This window comes from Corvus brachyrhynchos, unplaced genomic scaffold (genome assembly GCF_000691975.1).
Source record: "Corvus brachyrhynchos isolate BGI_N302 unplaced genomic scaffold, ASM69197v1 scaffold53, whole genome shotgun sequence".
Taxonomy (NCBI): domain Eukaryota; kingdom Metazoa; phylum Chordata; class Aves; order Passeriformes; family Corvidae; genus Corvus; species Corvus brachyrhynchos.
In genome coordinates this window covers 3,553,625-3,570,309 of record NW_008237681.1, presented here as the reverse complement: position 1 = coordinate 3,570,309, position 16,685 = coordinate 3,553,625, and the positions used below count along the sequence as shown (strand labels likewise).

At 38.6% G+C, this 16,685-nt stretch overlaps 1 protein-coding gene across 1 annotated transcript in view; it reads left to right on the top strand.

Moving 5' to 3' along the window:
• LOC103614118 (ubiquitin-conjugating enzyme E2 E2) overlaps positions 1-16,685 on the top strand; it is a 205,495-nt gene that overhangs the window by 1,216 nt on the left and 187,594 nt on the right. The window contains 3 exon segments of the mRNA XM_008631994.2: positions 4,240-4,319; positions 4,322-4,406; positions 12,502-12,552. Of these exon segments, the coding sequence (XP_008630216.1) occupies positions 4,253-4,319; positions 4,322-4,406; positions 12,502-12,552 (203 nt within the window). The 5' untranslated portion in view covers positions 4,240-4,252.

Below are 16,685 nucleotides of genomic sequence, written 5' to 3'. Positions count from 1 at the left end.
TTCGGGCTGAGCCATCTGGCCTCAGAGCTGTTGCCGGCGCTCCCCGCTCCCCCAGGCTCCATCCAGCCTCCCTTGCTCCTCAGCACCCCCACACCCTTTCAGCAACTCTTCCGTGTCCATTTGTCCTACTCGCCCTGCTGCGGGCGGGAGCAGCGACCACCCCCGCTCCCCACCGCCCCTCTGGTCCTGCTCCGCATGGTCCCCGTGGCACTCGCTACGCCCCTGGGTCGCTCGGGCGCCGGGGTACCCCCTGCCCCCCACCACGGTCGAGCCTCCCGGGATGCGCTATCCCCACATCCCCCGCCGCAGCGGTGGGCACCTCGGGCTGGAGCCCCTCGGGAAAGGGACTACACACCCCTCCCTCCTCCCCTCACCCCGGAGCGCCCCGAGGAGCCCCGCAGCCCATCCCTCTCCCTTCCCTCATGTGCCCCCGACGTCTTCCTCTCGCAGTCTCCTCCTCCTCCTCCTCTTCTCCTCGGTTGTCTCCTACTTCTCACCCTGGCCGGGCCGCCGCCCGCCCAGCCGTGGGAGAGTGGGATGTATGTGATTCTGGGGATGCTCATGGCCCCCACCCGTTCCCCTACGGCGGGGGCTTCCCTACGGGAGAGTCGCGCGTGTGCCCACTCAGGGCCGTGGGAGTCCGGGGCTGCCGTCCTGTCCCGTCCCATCCCTCCGGGTGACCCTCTCAGTGGCGGACCCTCCCCGGCCATAACCTGGATTCTTTCTGCCTCCGTCCTGCGGTGTTGTGGTCTTTTTGCCCTTTATGGTTTCTAATGAAGATGAAGTAAGGCGGCTGCTGCCGTTGCTGCTCGTAGTGGACTCTGCAGAAAGATTCAATTTATCTTGGCTTATAGGAAATTACGACCGCTTTAGAAAGACATCATCACTAGCTCTGCCGCCCTTGGGACCCATCTGCACGTTGCCAGGATCTTGCTGTCCCCGACTGGTGGAATTTTTTATTTTTATTTTTTTTGATGGGGTGTGATGTGTGATCATGACTGGTGGTTTGGGTATTTTTGTCTTTTTTGTTGTTGTTGTTGGTTTATTTTTGTTGTTGTTGTTTCGGGTTTGTTTTTATTTTGAGGAGGAAGGGGAAGGTGCCAGTGGATATATCTGACAAAAGCAAAATATTTTGGACACTTCACTTCGAATTGATAGTCGTAGTTACAGTTGTGATCTGTCTCTGTACTGATGCATCTCACGTTAAGGGAGAGACTTTTACGTCCACTTTCAGTTCTTCCTCTGTCCCCTCTGCTCATTTTTCTCTGCACAACAGCAGGGACGTTAGCAACCCTCGTCTGAATGTAGAATAGCCTGGCAGCCGGGAACCTGGACATCGTGTGTCTTCCCTCTTGCTCTGTGTGACAGTTGCAAACACCTTTGGCTCTTCAGACTCAAGGAGTATCTTGTATTTCTGTCTGTGTTAGTGGCAGCAAACTGTTTTCTTCACAGTGTCATCCCCTCAGTTGATTTTTTTTTCCCCCATTGTCTTATTTGTCCATATGTTTGTGTGTCTTTTAAGTTTGACCCCTTTTGAAGTGTCTAATTTCAGGCCCCTTAAAACACACTTCTACTGAAATATTGAGCATCCCTTGAACAAAACTTCCTGAAATTGCAGATATTGTGAGGAGAGGGAATAGAAAGAATTGCCTGGATGTCAGAAGGGGGAACAGGGAGAGAAGGAGAAAGGAAAAAAAACCAAAAACAACCTCCCCCCCTTCCCAGAAGCTAGCCAGACATCAAATGACAGATTTAAGCATTTTCCTCTTGTAAATGCTGGCATTACATGTTACAGTAATTATATGCTCTGGGCTACTGTTACAGTGTTTGTCTGCTGGATAGTATCTGAACTTATGAAGTGAATACAGTTGTTTTTTGGATAATAGTAATATTTATAACCAAGATTATTCATAGCAGATGTCCTATGCATATAAGCATTGTTAAATATGCTTTTTGCTTTCTGGTCTGCAATGTTAAAGCCTATGTACATTGTGAAAAGAGAATTTTTCTCTTCAAAATGAGAGGTATTAAGCAAAGTTCAGAAGTAAACTCTAGGGCAAATAAAGACAAACAAAAGTGTTATAAAAAGAGATGAAGTTGTATTTTAACTTTATGTAGACTCAAGGAAAGTGGGTACTTATTACCAAAATTCCATTATAGTTGCATATTTTGACTTGTCAAAATGTAATACTCTTGTTGTTTATTGCCTCTAAGTGTTCTGCAGCTTTTACCTTGAAATCTGACAACCAGGATTTAAATATCTGAACATCAGCCTATGTAAATTTACAAACTATGTTAAATATATTGTTGTAGCTGTACTATAGGAGAAATTGTTTGCTAGGAATGGACAATTTTTGTATTTTAATTTTAGGGCAGAAACTGTGCATTATTTCAGTTACCTTAATGAGCAGGCTAGGTGTTGTGTATTTATTTATATTTATATATGAAAATATTATTTTCTGTTATAAAATAAAAAATGCAGCTTAAGCTAGTTAAGGGAAACCTTAGTCACATATCTACCACTTGGTATTGCTTGCTATGTCTTTTAATGTCTAAACATTTTGAAGGGATGCCATACTTCCAGAATTCTTTTTCAGTATAGCTCACACATTAGACAAAAAACACATAGTTCCTCCTAAAGTTAGTTAAATGTGTCAATGAGGCCCGAAGAGATTATTTCTTCTACTTCATAGTGTGTACTATTTGATAGAATTAGATCTTGGTAAAGGTTTTTCAGTATAGGACTAAATTTACTTCTATTCTGCAGCTAGAACACTTATGCCTTTTTAAAAAGCATCCTTTTCAACATAACCCTGTTGGCATTGATATTAATTTACTTTACCTTTGCTGTCTCTTTCCATAAATATGTACAGGGAGATGAACTTTGTTTAATCCACAGAACAAGCATGGTTGAATCTGAGCCTGAAATCTCATTATTCTCCCTTGAGCGAGTCTTAAAACATATAATAGTCAAGGTGAATAGTTTTGTTCTTAATTGTGATGATGTCTGTACGTAGGTAGGAGGAAAAGCGAGTCGAAGTTCGCAGCAATTTGAATCTCTTTGTGTAAGAAAGAGCAGATTCTTGATTCAGACAGACTTGATCAGAAAACCACCCAGATATATGGGGATTGCGTGGGTGTAAGCAAGTAACGTTTGGGCCTGTGTGCTTTTTATTAAAAATCTCTAGAGAAGGATATATATATAACATAGGTATATAAGCTACAGATTCAGAGTTAAAGGGAAGACCTGGCTTTCAGCTTGGTTTTGTTTTGCTTTGGTTTTGTTGGTTTGGGTTTTTTGTTTGTTTTGGGGGTTTTTTTTTTTTTTTTTTGAATCATTCAGTGACACTACATATGCTAATTCAGTAAGAGTTTTTCATGGACATCTGCCCTTCATTAGAATAGTTTGAGAGTTTGAGAAGTCATGACAGCTGTAACAGTGGGCTTGTAATTCCTCATCTGTCGGCATATTGTTATACTATTTAAAATGAAGTAAGAAATTAAAATAGCTAACTAGTATCAGAAGTGTGTGAATAAAGCGCTTGACTAACTTGACTTCTGAAATATATTGAGATTTCTTGCTGCTCATGTTCTCTAACAGCTTTGCTGCCTCATGTTGCTTGGATGATATTTGTCAGGAAAAAACTTCCTTATATACTCTACCAACGTGCTTACCGTTTTAGTAAATACAAACAGTCCTGTGTTAGAGCTTTTTAGTTCTGTGTTTCCATCAAGCATGCCAAGATGTGGATTTTGTAATGTGGAAACCCACACTGTAGACTTGAAATGAACCCACAGATTTATTTCATATGGGATAACAGAGAGTCCTAAGATAGTAATAACTCTCAGTTTTCAACAAGCTGTGGTAGATTTGAACTGGTGGCATAGTTGATGAGACAGCTAACTCATGGTATTGCTGCGTGGTTGAGAAACATAATTCCCAGTGAATGGCTTTACCCTTGCAGGATTACATCGGTTTTTTTTTTTTAGGTTGGTTGGGTTTTTCTGGGGGGTGAGTTGGGGGTGGTGTAGGGTTTAAAATTGCCAGCTCTTGAATCATTGTTAAGATGCTTGTGGCAAAAATCTTCAGTATGAGGATTACTGAACTGCTGTGACACAAGCATTATTTTATTAAGACAAAGACATATATCCCGTGTGTTTTTTCCTTAAAGCATGTAAGTAATACAATTGGGCAGATTCTTCTTGAAAAGCTAACTTTAGTTGTTTGTCTTCATTCAGTGCAGCATCTGCCATGTCTACAGAGGGGCAGAGAGTGGATGATAGTCCAAGCACTAGTGGAGGCAGGTCTTGTGGGGAGTCATAGAAAGGGAGCAAGTTCAACCCAAGAAAAAAGAGGGGAAAATATCAAGCAAAACAGCTGCTAAATTGTCAACTAGTGCTAAAAGGTACGTGTTCTTCCTGGTTGTTTATTTTCCTTTCTCTTCTTTCAGCTGAGCATCAGATGTGTGTATTGACTCAGTATATTAATTTTCTGATTGTTTTATTATAACACTACTGTATCAGTGTAATAGCCTTCTGAAACTGGTCACAATAATGAGACCTGTATACTTTTTCCTTTCTTTGTTAGTTTGCCTCTTTCACGTGGTTTCAATAGTTGCTTGCATGATAAAAGCTGACATTTTTTTATTGCTAATAAAACTCAGACAGTTTTGTAGCCTTATAAAATATATCTCTGTATGTGTATGTATGACTGATGTTGAAACTTGTCAGTGTAACTTACAGTTAATTAGCCATAAACATTTCAGACAGTTCAATAACTCAGCATGTTAGGACTACTGTAATACCTATTGCTGTGAAGTACTGCCTTTTCTTTTCCCAGATGGTCAGGTCAGAAATACTTGAGTGAACAACAAATGCATGTTGGTTTCATTACTTTAAACTGTGATCTGTTTTAATACCCATTTCTTTTCCTTCCCTTTTCTGTTTGAGATGAAAGGTTGGTTTGTAGAATAGCTATTTAAATTATTCTATGCTATCATGTCCATCTCCAGATAACGATTGTCTTGCTTGGACCAGACAGAAGGAATTTACAGCTTAGTGTTGCTTTGCTAGTACATGTAGGGCTGTTAGTCTGGGCAAATGGGATTAGAGCAATTGAAGTTAAAAAGCACTCATAAAATAATCTGACAAGAGACCAACTCTGCAGACTGTCCTGATGCAGAATTCCCAGATCTCGTTTCTTTACTAATCCAAGGCTGTGTAAACTACAAGACAAAAGACTGGAGTTGTACCACTGTGGTGCTGTGGTAAAGGAGAAGCATTGAGCCCCTACTGCCATAATTTATAACGTATGCATGTAGTCAGAGTCTGTAAATAACAATATATAAACGTGTGTGTACATCTCTTCAGGATTCAAGTCTGTTTTGTCTTAATGTGTCCCTTACCAATTACATCCTTTCCTGAACTAAAGTATCTTTTGTGTTTCCAGTGAGGTACTGTCATGCTTTTCTTCTGCTATAGATACCTTCCTTATAGCTAGCTTTTCTTCAGTTCTAATTCCCTGGAGAAATACTTTCTGGATACCCATTTCCTACTATGACACTATTAGGAGATTACCTGATCATACCACTTACAGAATGGCCAGCAAAACTTGCTTGTGTTTCCTTTCATGAGAAGAAGGGAAAAAAAATCCACCCAGCTTTCACTACAAACCATGATGTTATTCATGTAGTTAATCCTCACAGCCGTTATGGTTTCTGGTCTTCTCTTTTGTCTGCTTCTTGCTATTATTATTTTTTAAATATTAGGAATACTGGATTATTCATGACTTTTAAGGTCATAAAAACAGTTTCCAGCATCTTTAGAAAGCAGTCTGTGTATTCTGAACTTTGTACAATGCCTGGTGTAATGATGCTGCAGTTCTGACAAGGGCCTGTGGACACTATCCTATTAAAAAATTAATAATGGTATGTCAGAAATTGGTCTATTAATCGTAGCTTTGTATCTTCAAAGCTTAGAGCTTTTATCAACAAGCATTTTACAGTGATAAAATTACTTAAACCTTTTAAAGTTTAATCATATCTGCTTATGGTTCTGCTGAAACTAATTATGCCATCAGTTGCTGACATCAGTACATTTGCCAGTTAGACTCTAAAGCTAGTTTCACATGTGTAGTAATAGTGATTATACATTTTAGAAATATACATTTGATTATACAATTTAAAAGCTGACATGACTTACAGTAGTTCTGTAGATATGTGTACAGTATTTTTGAAAAGAAACGTATTTTAGGAGTGCTGGTTGTCATAGCACTTTCTGGAAGGACTACAGAAAGTTTTTCTAGTAATGGGTTTTTTTATTAGTATCATTGTTTTGGGGTTTTTTTTTTTGGGGGGGGGCAGGTTTGGTTTTTTGTTTGTGAGTATTCTATAGTTCATCATTGTGTTAAAATTGGGATTGTACCTTCTCTAATCTGGCCAGGTTTTCATATTAAAGGTTTTGTTTCTTTGCTTTTTTATTAAATCAGTAGTGTCTCAGGAAAGGTAAATCAGAAATTAAAGTAGAGTCTAAAAAGGAGAGGAGTGGCATAAAGGAAAGAAAAATGTCTTAGAGTCCTCAATAAGTGAAAAGTATTACAGAAACTGTCCATATAAAATATATTCATAGTAATATTTTAGTTCAATAGAAATGAAAAATAGTGCAGGATTAATAAGGCTTTACTCTGGTACCTTCATTATAGTGAAAGGAATCAATTCTGCTAAAACCAGTAGAACGTTCAAACAGCAGAGTGTAGTGCAGTTGTGGCTGTGGTCAGGATTCCTTAATTCCTGTTAAAAGCATCAAACACCAGCAAGTTCACTGGAGCTAAACTCACAGACTACAGACTTGATTCTAGCCTGAGTTTGGAAATCAGATTTTCTCACTTGGAAATCTTTTTCATTCATATGGAATTGCAGTCACAGTATTTTTGGATTGCATTTATGATACCTACTGGATATGAATGAAGGCTCATGCATTTCTATTTGGAAAACTCCTGGTTTGCTTTTTATTAGTATGTTTATGTAGTCAGTTAGATTTAAAGAATTTTCAGTAGCATGAGGTTTTATATAAATCAAGATTTGGCAGAGTGCAGACTTTTGCTTGTGTAATAGTAAACTGCTCCTGTGTCTTATGTATGACTGTTCATGCAGCTTAACTGCTTTCCAAAGTGATCTGATTACAGAGGCTATATGAAACCACTTAAAGTTCTATTTGAGTAAGACTTTTGGTATTAAGATATGGAGTTTCTTCTGCTAGCATTGCTGTGGATGGCATCAAGAAGGCAGAATGCCATCACATGCTGTCCTTCTCTGTTAATACTTTAGGGCTAGCTGCTATACAGGTGTAATAGCTTACAGCATATGTCGTGCAGTGTACCGGTCCTTCAATTTTCCTCACCCAGAGGGCATCACCTTAAATAGCAACCTTTCTTACCCAACATGTCAAGATTGAGAAACTCACTGCATATCACAATTACAGTTCAGACATGGAATTGAATTGCTGTCCTTGAAAACAGCAGGCATCTTGTTACCTCTTAAGTAGCAAATCTTAGCATGACCTTTGGATTGAGAGAAGTGTAACCATTCTTGGCTGACATAGTAGCTCAACAAATAAATGTATTGTTTTGCTTGGCTCCCGAAGTTGCTGGTTGAAAAATCTGTCAACCTTAATGTCCAATCCTGACATTTTTTAATAAATATCTGTGCCTACAATGAATTGTGAACTGTACAACTTTAGCTGTAATCTTTTTATTGTTCAAAGAAGTTGCAGCCTTAAGGAGGAGCAAATAAGTGATAGACTAAATTGGTTCAAAATTCAACAAAGTAAAACTGAACATTTTTCCCTTCCCCCTCTCTCCCCCCCCACCTTTTTTTTTTCCTGAGAGGTTTATCACAGCACTATTTTTAAGGAATCTGGAAATGATATTTAGCATGTTGAATATGACGGCAAAATATGGAGTGCTTTTTCTTAAAAGAAATATCCTTGTCTTTTATCCATCTTTTAGTGAGTAGACGAGAATATTCTTTTCCTCCAGTATGAATCTAACTATCTTTAGATCAATTTCCTGCTCAGTCACAATTTATTTAGCATTGAAATACATACCAGTGACTGCGTTTTTAAGTATTTTCTAAGTAGTATGTTCTTCGGTATAGGCTATTGATTCATCTGGCTTTTATGGGTAGAGAGACATGTAGTTTAGAAAAGTGGATGTGGTAAAAATAGCTTATTGTCATATAGTCCTTTATTTTATTTCTTTTCCTATTGATAATGTTGGGAAATCCTCTAAGTTGTTCACGTCTCTCTTAGCTTTAGAGAACTTTTAACTGTTTCATGAAGGAAACAACACTCAGTGCCTTTAGGCTTGGTACAGTAGTAAATATGTACCTGTGAGAATAATAATATTTGAAATCCACGATGTACTTTCATGCTTCTGAATTTACGAGTAGATTAACCTTTGCACTGTTACTGGAAGGCAACTATGTTTGTTCTTTTCTCTTAGTAAAATGGAGTGATTTCTTTTTAATATAGATGTGTGTGTGTGTGTATATATATGAGAGAGAAGAGTCAAATGACTTCTCTAAGACCAAACAAAAATTATTAGATCTGACATTGCAAATTAAATGTCTTATGTGTGCAGCCCAGGGCTTTGATTACTAGCAAGGGCCTCACCCCCTGCCATCACCCCATTTCCCAATATGTACTAAACCGTAATGTCATTACTTTAAATATAAACTGGATATATATAATGATTTGAATTTCAAGGGCTTTTCCTCTTTGACATAGCTAAACATGACTGTTATTGAGGCAGAAAATCCTAAGAAACAGATGCCAGAAAGGACCCTGAAAAAAGTGTTTTGTTGCCAGAGGCCGCATATTCTTGCGGTGAATCTTCTGTGGTCAGCGAAGGAAATGAGGCACGCCCTCTCCTGTGGCAGATTCTGAGGGCAACTCCATGGGGATATGAAACAAGTGCCAGAGCACGTGCAGACAAAGGGCAGCTTGCACACTGGAGGTCTCTATCAGTGCAAGGCTCTCTGGGATGCTGTCCGATGATTTAATTGTAACTTTGAATGCTGTGACATGTGAACAATCTATTGCATGTCAGCTGTTCTACAGAAACTGTTTATGAATGAGCTCTCAGCATGAATGCAAGGTAAATTAAGGTTTCAACAAAAGAAATGTAAGGTGTATAAATTAATTTTAGTTTGGGACACCACAGAGTAGGAGAATAAACATGGACAGCTTGCTGAGGAGCAATTGATGGACAGTATTGCATTAATATGTTTATCTTGTTTGTATAAAAATAATCATGAATGAAATGTCTCTTTATCTTAGATGTTTGCAAGAACAATGATGTCTTTTGAACATCAATAGACAGTGCCATCTGATCAATTTTTATGTTTTGAAGCAGAAAGGCAGTTTGTCCTTGTCTGCTCAATCACAGAATAGATTGATAAAGGGCCATTTTAGTGCTCTTGGCATTACAAGTTTTGGGTTGAGCTAGAACAGATGGAGAAAATGAGAGACCCTTTTGTTTTCAAAATGTAAGGAACGTGGGTTAGGATTTAGGAGGAAGAGTGTAAAGTTTTTGATCTAGGACTGAAGTTGCTGAAGTTGTCAATCCATTCTTGACGTGCCTCATACTTACTCTAATGCCATGAAATATTAGCTACTTTTACTACTATATGTAAAGCAAAGGAATGATGTCTGACTCTATAATAAAGTGCAGTGCCATCATTCTGTAACTTCACAAAAGGCTGAAAAAGCAAAACAGCTCATAAATCACAAAATTGAAGTTTCCATGCAACCTAGGTTTTCTGTAGTTTGAATTTGTGATAGTATAAATTTCAAAATCATGGCAGAAGTTTTTAATATACTGAAGAAATATTTTAAGCATTCCCACAGTTATAATATCTCCCTTCTAAAAGTTGTGATTTGTTGGGATTGTTTAAATGGGCTGTTTAAAAATATTTTTGTTGTGCTTAAACTTCACTAATTTAAAAATGGGGTGACTTTCAGTATTACTACGATGATTTTGTGCTTGATTAAGCAGACTGTGCCTGTATTTTTATAAGAAAGGTATGATACTTATTGGAGGAATTCTATGTGCTGGCGATACAAACATCTCAATTAGTAGAAAAAGCAAGTAAAGATCAAATTGCTCCCCCTCCACAGAAGTAACTGTGTGTGTTTGTGTGTATGTAGGGTACACACCAGCTCTGTATGTAGGCTATATACACCCAGCTGTGGCAGAGATCAGGTATTCAAGGACTTGACTTGGAAGCATCAGCCTGGGAGCGTCCAGAAATCCTTAACAACAAAATTGCTCTCCCTGGAGTTAAAACTCTGGCAGGATGCCTGTAATGTCTCTGTGGGTGACCTAGAGGATATGGCAGAGTGTACTCTAAAGTTTTCAGATGACACCAAGTTGGGTGGGAGCAGTTGGTACATGCAGGTGCATTTTATATTATATATGCCACCTGAATGCTTATTTTGATGAGCCATTTACTTTGCCTGTATTTATATGCATAGAAGCTGGAAGGAAATCTAAGCATCTGGAAGAGTATTTTTATCTTTTCAATGATCTCATCAGGTCTTAATAAATGATTATTACCTCTGCCTACAAATCTTGCCCACATATGTCCTAATTATTTCAGAATGTGAATGATAAAGGCTTGAGTTTCTGGTTCAGGCCAGTTCTTCTACTGCTGTTGGTTCATTTATTCATTATAGCTGTAAAATCAATTCATAATGGCATAAGGGGAATTTTGATAGTGGCTGTGAGACTCCTTAACATGTAAGATTGTGTTTGGATTGTAACATTATATAAAGAATTAAACCGCTCATTTTTATGTTATATATGCCAATATACCTGAATGCTTATTTTGGTAAGCCATTTTCTTAACCTGTATTTATATGCAAAATAGATAGCAATCATTTTTAACAAGATATGTGTAGGTCAGGCCTGAACCTTTGGCTTGTGGCTTGAGCACCTATCTCAGGGTTTTGAGTAGTATTATGGTGTTATTATTTCTTTTTTAGTTTAGGGAATAATAGGAGTAGCAGTCTGCTCTGTGCATGAAATCTTGTGAAGGAGGAGGCACAAAAAGAATGCTGAGGATATATTGAATTGTTTTTCTTTTCCTTCCTCCTTCTAAATGTTCATGTTTTTGAGCTGAAGTAGCCTATAAAAAAAAGCCTTGGACATAGTTTATAGGGAAGGTGGCATTCGCAGTCCTGCTTATGGCATCATACTCTGGCAAGTCTTTGGGAACTGTAAACTCCTACAAGTTCCTTTGGGAACTCTGTATCCTATTCTGCATACTTAATTTCTTCAGAGGTCAAGATACTGGCTCTCATGCAGATGCTGGTGTAAGGGAAAAGAACCCCCATTGCCAGCTGTGGCAGAGATCAGGTATTGAAGGACTTGGCTGGGAAGCGTCAGCCTGGGAATATCCAGAAATCCTTAACAACGAAGTTGCTGTCCCTGGGGGAAGCACTCTGGCAGGATGCCTGTAATGTCTTTATTGGTGACCTGGAGGATATGGCAGAGTGCACTGAGAAGTTTTCACATGACAAGCAGTTTGTACACGCAGGGCCAAGGCTACGGCTCAGAGGGATCTGGCCAGGCTGCAGGGGAGGGTTGACAGAGAACTCATGAAATTCACAAGGGACAAATGAACGCCATGTACATGGAGAGGACTTACCCCTTGTACAGATACATACTGGGGACCATCTCTTCTCAGAAGGACGTGGGGGCCTTGGCAGACAGCAAGCTCAGTGTGAGGCAGCAACAAAGGCTGGGCTGCCTCCTGGGAGGTATTAACAGAAGCATAGTCCATAGACAGATGAAAGAGATTTACCTGTCTTTACTCAGCTCTCATTAGACTGTATCTGGGATAACATTTACAGTTTTGTCCCCTCAGTGAAAAGAAGGCAGATACCAGAGCAAGTCCAGCAGCAGGTCCCTAGGCTAACCAGGGAGCTGGAGCACTTCCCTTTGGGGGAACCTGATTATCAGCCCGCCAATATGTTGGAGGTTGTGAGGCCCTGGGTGGGCTTATTCTGGGCAACTTTCCTTTGAGCTGGGGGGTTTTGCCCTGCCAGTACAATATACATTAAGAAGATAAATATTTGGGAGGGTAAGAACTATAAGACATATAGTTGGAGGGAAAATAGAGGAGGAGGGTATATGAGACATTTAGTAATTGTGTAAGTGAGCAAAGGAGCTGAGAATCCTGACCTATGGAAAATGTGTGATTTTCTAGGTGGCTGCTCAAGGCATTTCTTCCATATTGGAGGTTCATTTCTCAGAAGAGATTTGATTTTTACTTCTACATGTTCTTGCACAGTTTCATGAAACGTTATAGCATCGGGTTTCAATCAGAAGTTCTAAGAATTATATTTTGTTACTATTGATTGCTGTAGAAATGTTCATAAAGTTGAAAGAAACAGATTAAAAAAGAAGTCCTAATAATATCTTTTTTTTTTCCTCTTAAGAATTCAGAAAGAACTTGCAGAAATTACATTAGACCCTCCTCCAAACTGTAGGTAAGTTCACCTGGATTTTATTCGTTTGGAATATGGAAATGAAATGTATGGAGCTGTGGAAATTGCATAGGGGACTGGGGTAAATTTTAGCTATTCCTTTGTGCTGATTATTTAGTAATTTTGGAGTAAGAGCTGATAGATAATATGTTGCCTACATATAAGGAATTGATATGACACTTTCTGGTAACCAAAGTAGTGGCATAAATGGATGAACTCTATGATGCATTAAATCGATACAGGACAAATATCAAATCACCCTTCATTTGAGATATTAAATCAGTAGTATTTTGTTTGGTTCTGTAAAATGTAATCTTACTGGCAGTTGCTTGGTGTATTTGATTCCTTTCTCTTCCAAGTTGTTAACACCCTGTGAATATAATGAACAAAGGAAAATGTTATAGACACAAACAGTAATTTTCTGACTGTGTTTGTGGCAATCAATTGCCATATTCAGTGGACACTTCCTGAATTAGAGTGTATCCTCATATAGACTTTCTGATAATGGTTATGTGCTTGTTTGATTTGGTTTAGGTTTTTTGTTTTGTTGTGGAGGTTTTTTTTTTGTTTGGTTTTTGGGGTTTTTTTTGAGGGGTTTTTTTGTCAGATATGTTTACTTCTGGTGTGTTTAAAATTGGCTTTGAAATGAATGATGAGGTAGACCTTGAAGCCCTCACTGTCTAGTGGCTGGGGCTGTATACAGTTTTCAGATTGCTGTCTTGGGCTTCTTATCTGTCAGCTTGATGTACAGTCAGTGTTGGAGATGGGCCAGGGCTGCACATTGCTGTTTAAAGGAGTCCCTGCCACTGCACCTCTCGTGGTGAGAGGTTGGGCTCAGTGCAGAATAGCTTCCACCTAGTCCTGCCAACCCATTTCAACTGATGTGGTTAGTCGGTTTCATTCTGTTAATGCACTAAGAAGAAAGATTGATAGAAATGGCTGATTGCATGCAGCTTGTGTAATGAATCCCAGTATGTTTCAGTATCGAATTAACTAAGCAACTGGTAGTAAAAATGACAGTCAGCTTTATTGTTTTGGTCTCTTGACAAAAGTGTGTGTAAGAAAATATTCCAACAAGATTTGATGTGGTTGTGCTGGATCTCAAGATGTAAGTCAAGTGCCTATGTACCAAAGTGCTGCTTAGTGAAGTAGCCTCACAATAATAGCATTTGAAGAGTATTTCAGTCAATTAGGACAAACGGTTTTTTGCTAGATAAAACATTTTAATAGCTAAGCTGTTCTGTCATGCTTACGACTGTGTGTGTCTTCAGTCACATCAAAGCTGTTTCATGTGGCAGATTTTACTTCGGTGTTGATGACTGATGCCTATTAGTGGATTGATATGCTGAGATGAATATGAAACTTCAGTCTGTTGTAGAAGAATGCTTAAATCTTTGAACTGAGAGTAAAAGGCTTACAGGTTTTTACAGTGGTGTCATTTTTTCTAGTTTTCTGAGGCCTTCTCTTTATGACAAAGCAGTTGTTTCAGTATACAAGATACTATTATATTTTATTTTTTTTTTTTTTTTTTTTTTTTTTTTTTTTTTTGCTAGCAGGTGTAAAGTAAGCATTGGCTGTCTTGGTAGAAAGCCCTTTGGTGACTTGCAATTTAAAAAAAAAAAAACAAGTGAACTGGAGGTTTCCTGGGTTTGTTGAATTATTTACACTAATGATAAAATAGCAGTAAAGTACACTCCATGATGCTGTTTTGCAAAATCACAAAATTACATCTAACTTCATGTGTCTGCTGCTTTAACACAGTTCTTAAGATGCAGAATTACTTCATGTTGTGATCATGATAGACAACCATTAGTAACTTTACTATTAGCAAATATGTTTTTATAGTCAATACAGAATCACTTCATTTAGTTTTATGCTTCGTTGACACAGTCTAAACAGTGTTTTCATCTTTCATTTTTCTGAAGTTCATTTTTGAACTTCATCTGTTTTCTGTTATGTTAAACATTACAAAATAAATACATCAGCCAGGCATGATTCTTCAGAATAATGAGGAAAGCTGAGCTATTGTACGGTATATCTTACCCTAAAGGATCGATACATCCTTTCCTGGTTTTAGTGAAATTTAGGTCATCATTAAAAAACATGTTAGCTTTTTCTAGTAAAAAGCCCAACCATATTTCATAAAGATAATTTCATTCCAGATGTAGGCTACTTGAAATGGTTGTGATTCCATCTTGCCTTCACAGTGTGTACTCTTTCATATAAAAGATAAATCGTGACTGGGCAATAGGGATGTGATAATTCTGAAAACTAAATGTCATAGAAGGTGTGAAGGAAGTATTATTCAAGAATACAGCTATCTTAAGCAGCTACTTAGGAAGTTCTGGTAGGAAGGCTATTGAGCTGAATTGGAACTTAGGTGGAATATTGCAAGAGGATTTGCAAGACTTTTCATTAACTACAGCCAGCCAAAGCTTCAGGTTTCTCCCGTTCATGAAAAAAGCCCCAAATGGAACAGGATGTGTAGCACAGTAGCATCCTGCAATCGCATGGTAGCCTACAAGCTCCAAGGCAGCTGCAGCTTCCACTGCTGCAGCAGCTGTGATCTTAACGTTTCCCTTGCCTCAACCCTGTGAAGGGAATAGACTGTATAATCTTTGTGTTTGTCTGGAAGACAAAAAAAGTCTTGCTCACAAATGTGCCTTGGCAGATTATCACTGCTGGGACTTGCAGCGTCTTTCCAAAACTCTGGAAAGCTGTGGGTTTCAGAGTTCTTACAAAATCTGTCACTTTGGCTTTAAAAGAAGATTTAATACTATAAGAAATTAGAGTTGCCTGCCTCCCTAGGTGTTTCTTTTCTGTAGTTTGGGTACTGGGCGATGGAGAGAGTCCTTTTGGCTCCACAAACTTAAGCTCCTTCCTCAGGACTGAAAATGTGTAATGTTCTACGTGTAAAAAAGTCAAGCTGAGGAGGGGGGGTGTGGGAGTTGAACAGTGTAATCATTGCTATTTTTGGAGGAAGGCGTGTCATAAAAAAGCCTGTTGTACTTCACATTTAACAGAAAGAGCTGGATGGTTCTCAGTATGTGTTGTCCCATCCCTCCCCCCATTTTACTTTTGTATTGAGCTGAATTTACTGTCAAGGACAGTCCTGAATGCGAAGCAGGTACATTTATGTTTAAATCTGCGGCATTGTGAAATTTCAGTTTGTCAGGAGATACATGCCTAAATTGTAGACATTTGCCACTCCAGTCTTTTTTTTCCCCTCACTGAAATATCAAAGCTTGATTGCTAGAAATGGCTCTCATATCATGCTCCTGAGTAGCGCAGAGTATAGCTTTTCTCACAGGTGATAGGATCCTCCTATTTAAGTGTCATTTTCCTATATTGGCTTGCTGAAAGAGGGGAATATTTGGAAATTATTGTAGCTAAAATAATGCCTTTCCAAACTTTTCCATATTTTTGGCTGCATTGTGTATAAGACAAAAGATTTCATAGAATACCACTTCTTGTATACTATTTCCCTTCTCACTGGCAAGAGAACAACATCTCTGTGGCAGCTTATACCAATTGCTTACATGGGAAAATAATATTTTGAAAGTATTTAATGTATTTTTAGCTTCTTTCGATGTGAGCTTAGCAGCTGGAAACAAGGAGAGCCAGCATGAAGTGAATAGCAGCTCTCTGTGGACACCACTTGGAGCAACTGCTCAAAATTTTCCTGTTAAGTCGCTGATATTACCTATCTTCTCCTTCATGTTTTCTTCTGGTGTTCTCTAGGGTACTTTTCACCATTCTTCTCTTTTCTGTGTATTTTTTTAATTTATATTTTTCTCTGTATTATTTATTATGTTTTTTACATTTCATTTCTTTTACCCTCTAGCAATATAGGTAATGCTTTTGAGGCTCAGAAATACACTGTAAAGGACTGTGCAGCTTAGTGGACAGAATGACTCTCATTTCAGAACAATCAGTTTAAAACCCTGCGTGTAGTCTTATCTCTTCCATTTGTTTGGAATCATTATGTTAACTCCTTGCTTTTTATACTATCTGCAAAATTGATAAGCAACCAACAGGTGATTCTAGCATTTTGCTTGTGATAAATATTTTGCTTGTGAAAACTAATCACACTGATAATACTTAAAACAGTTCTTTTTGGGGCAATGTTGAGAAGA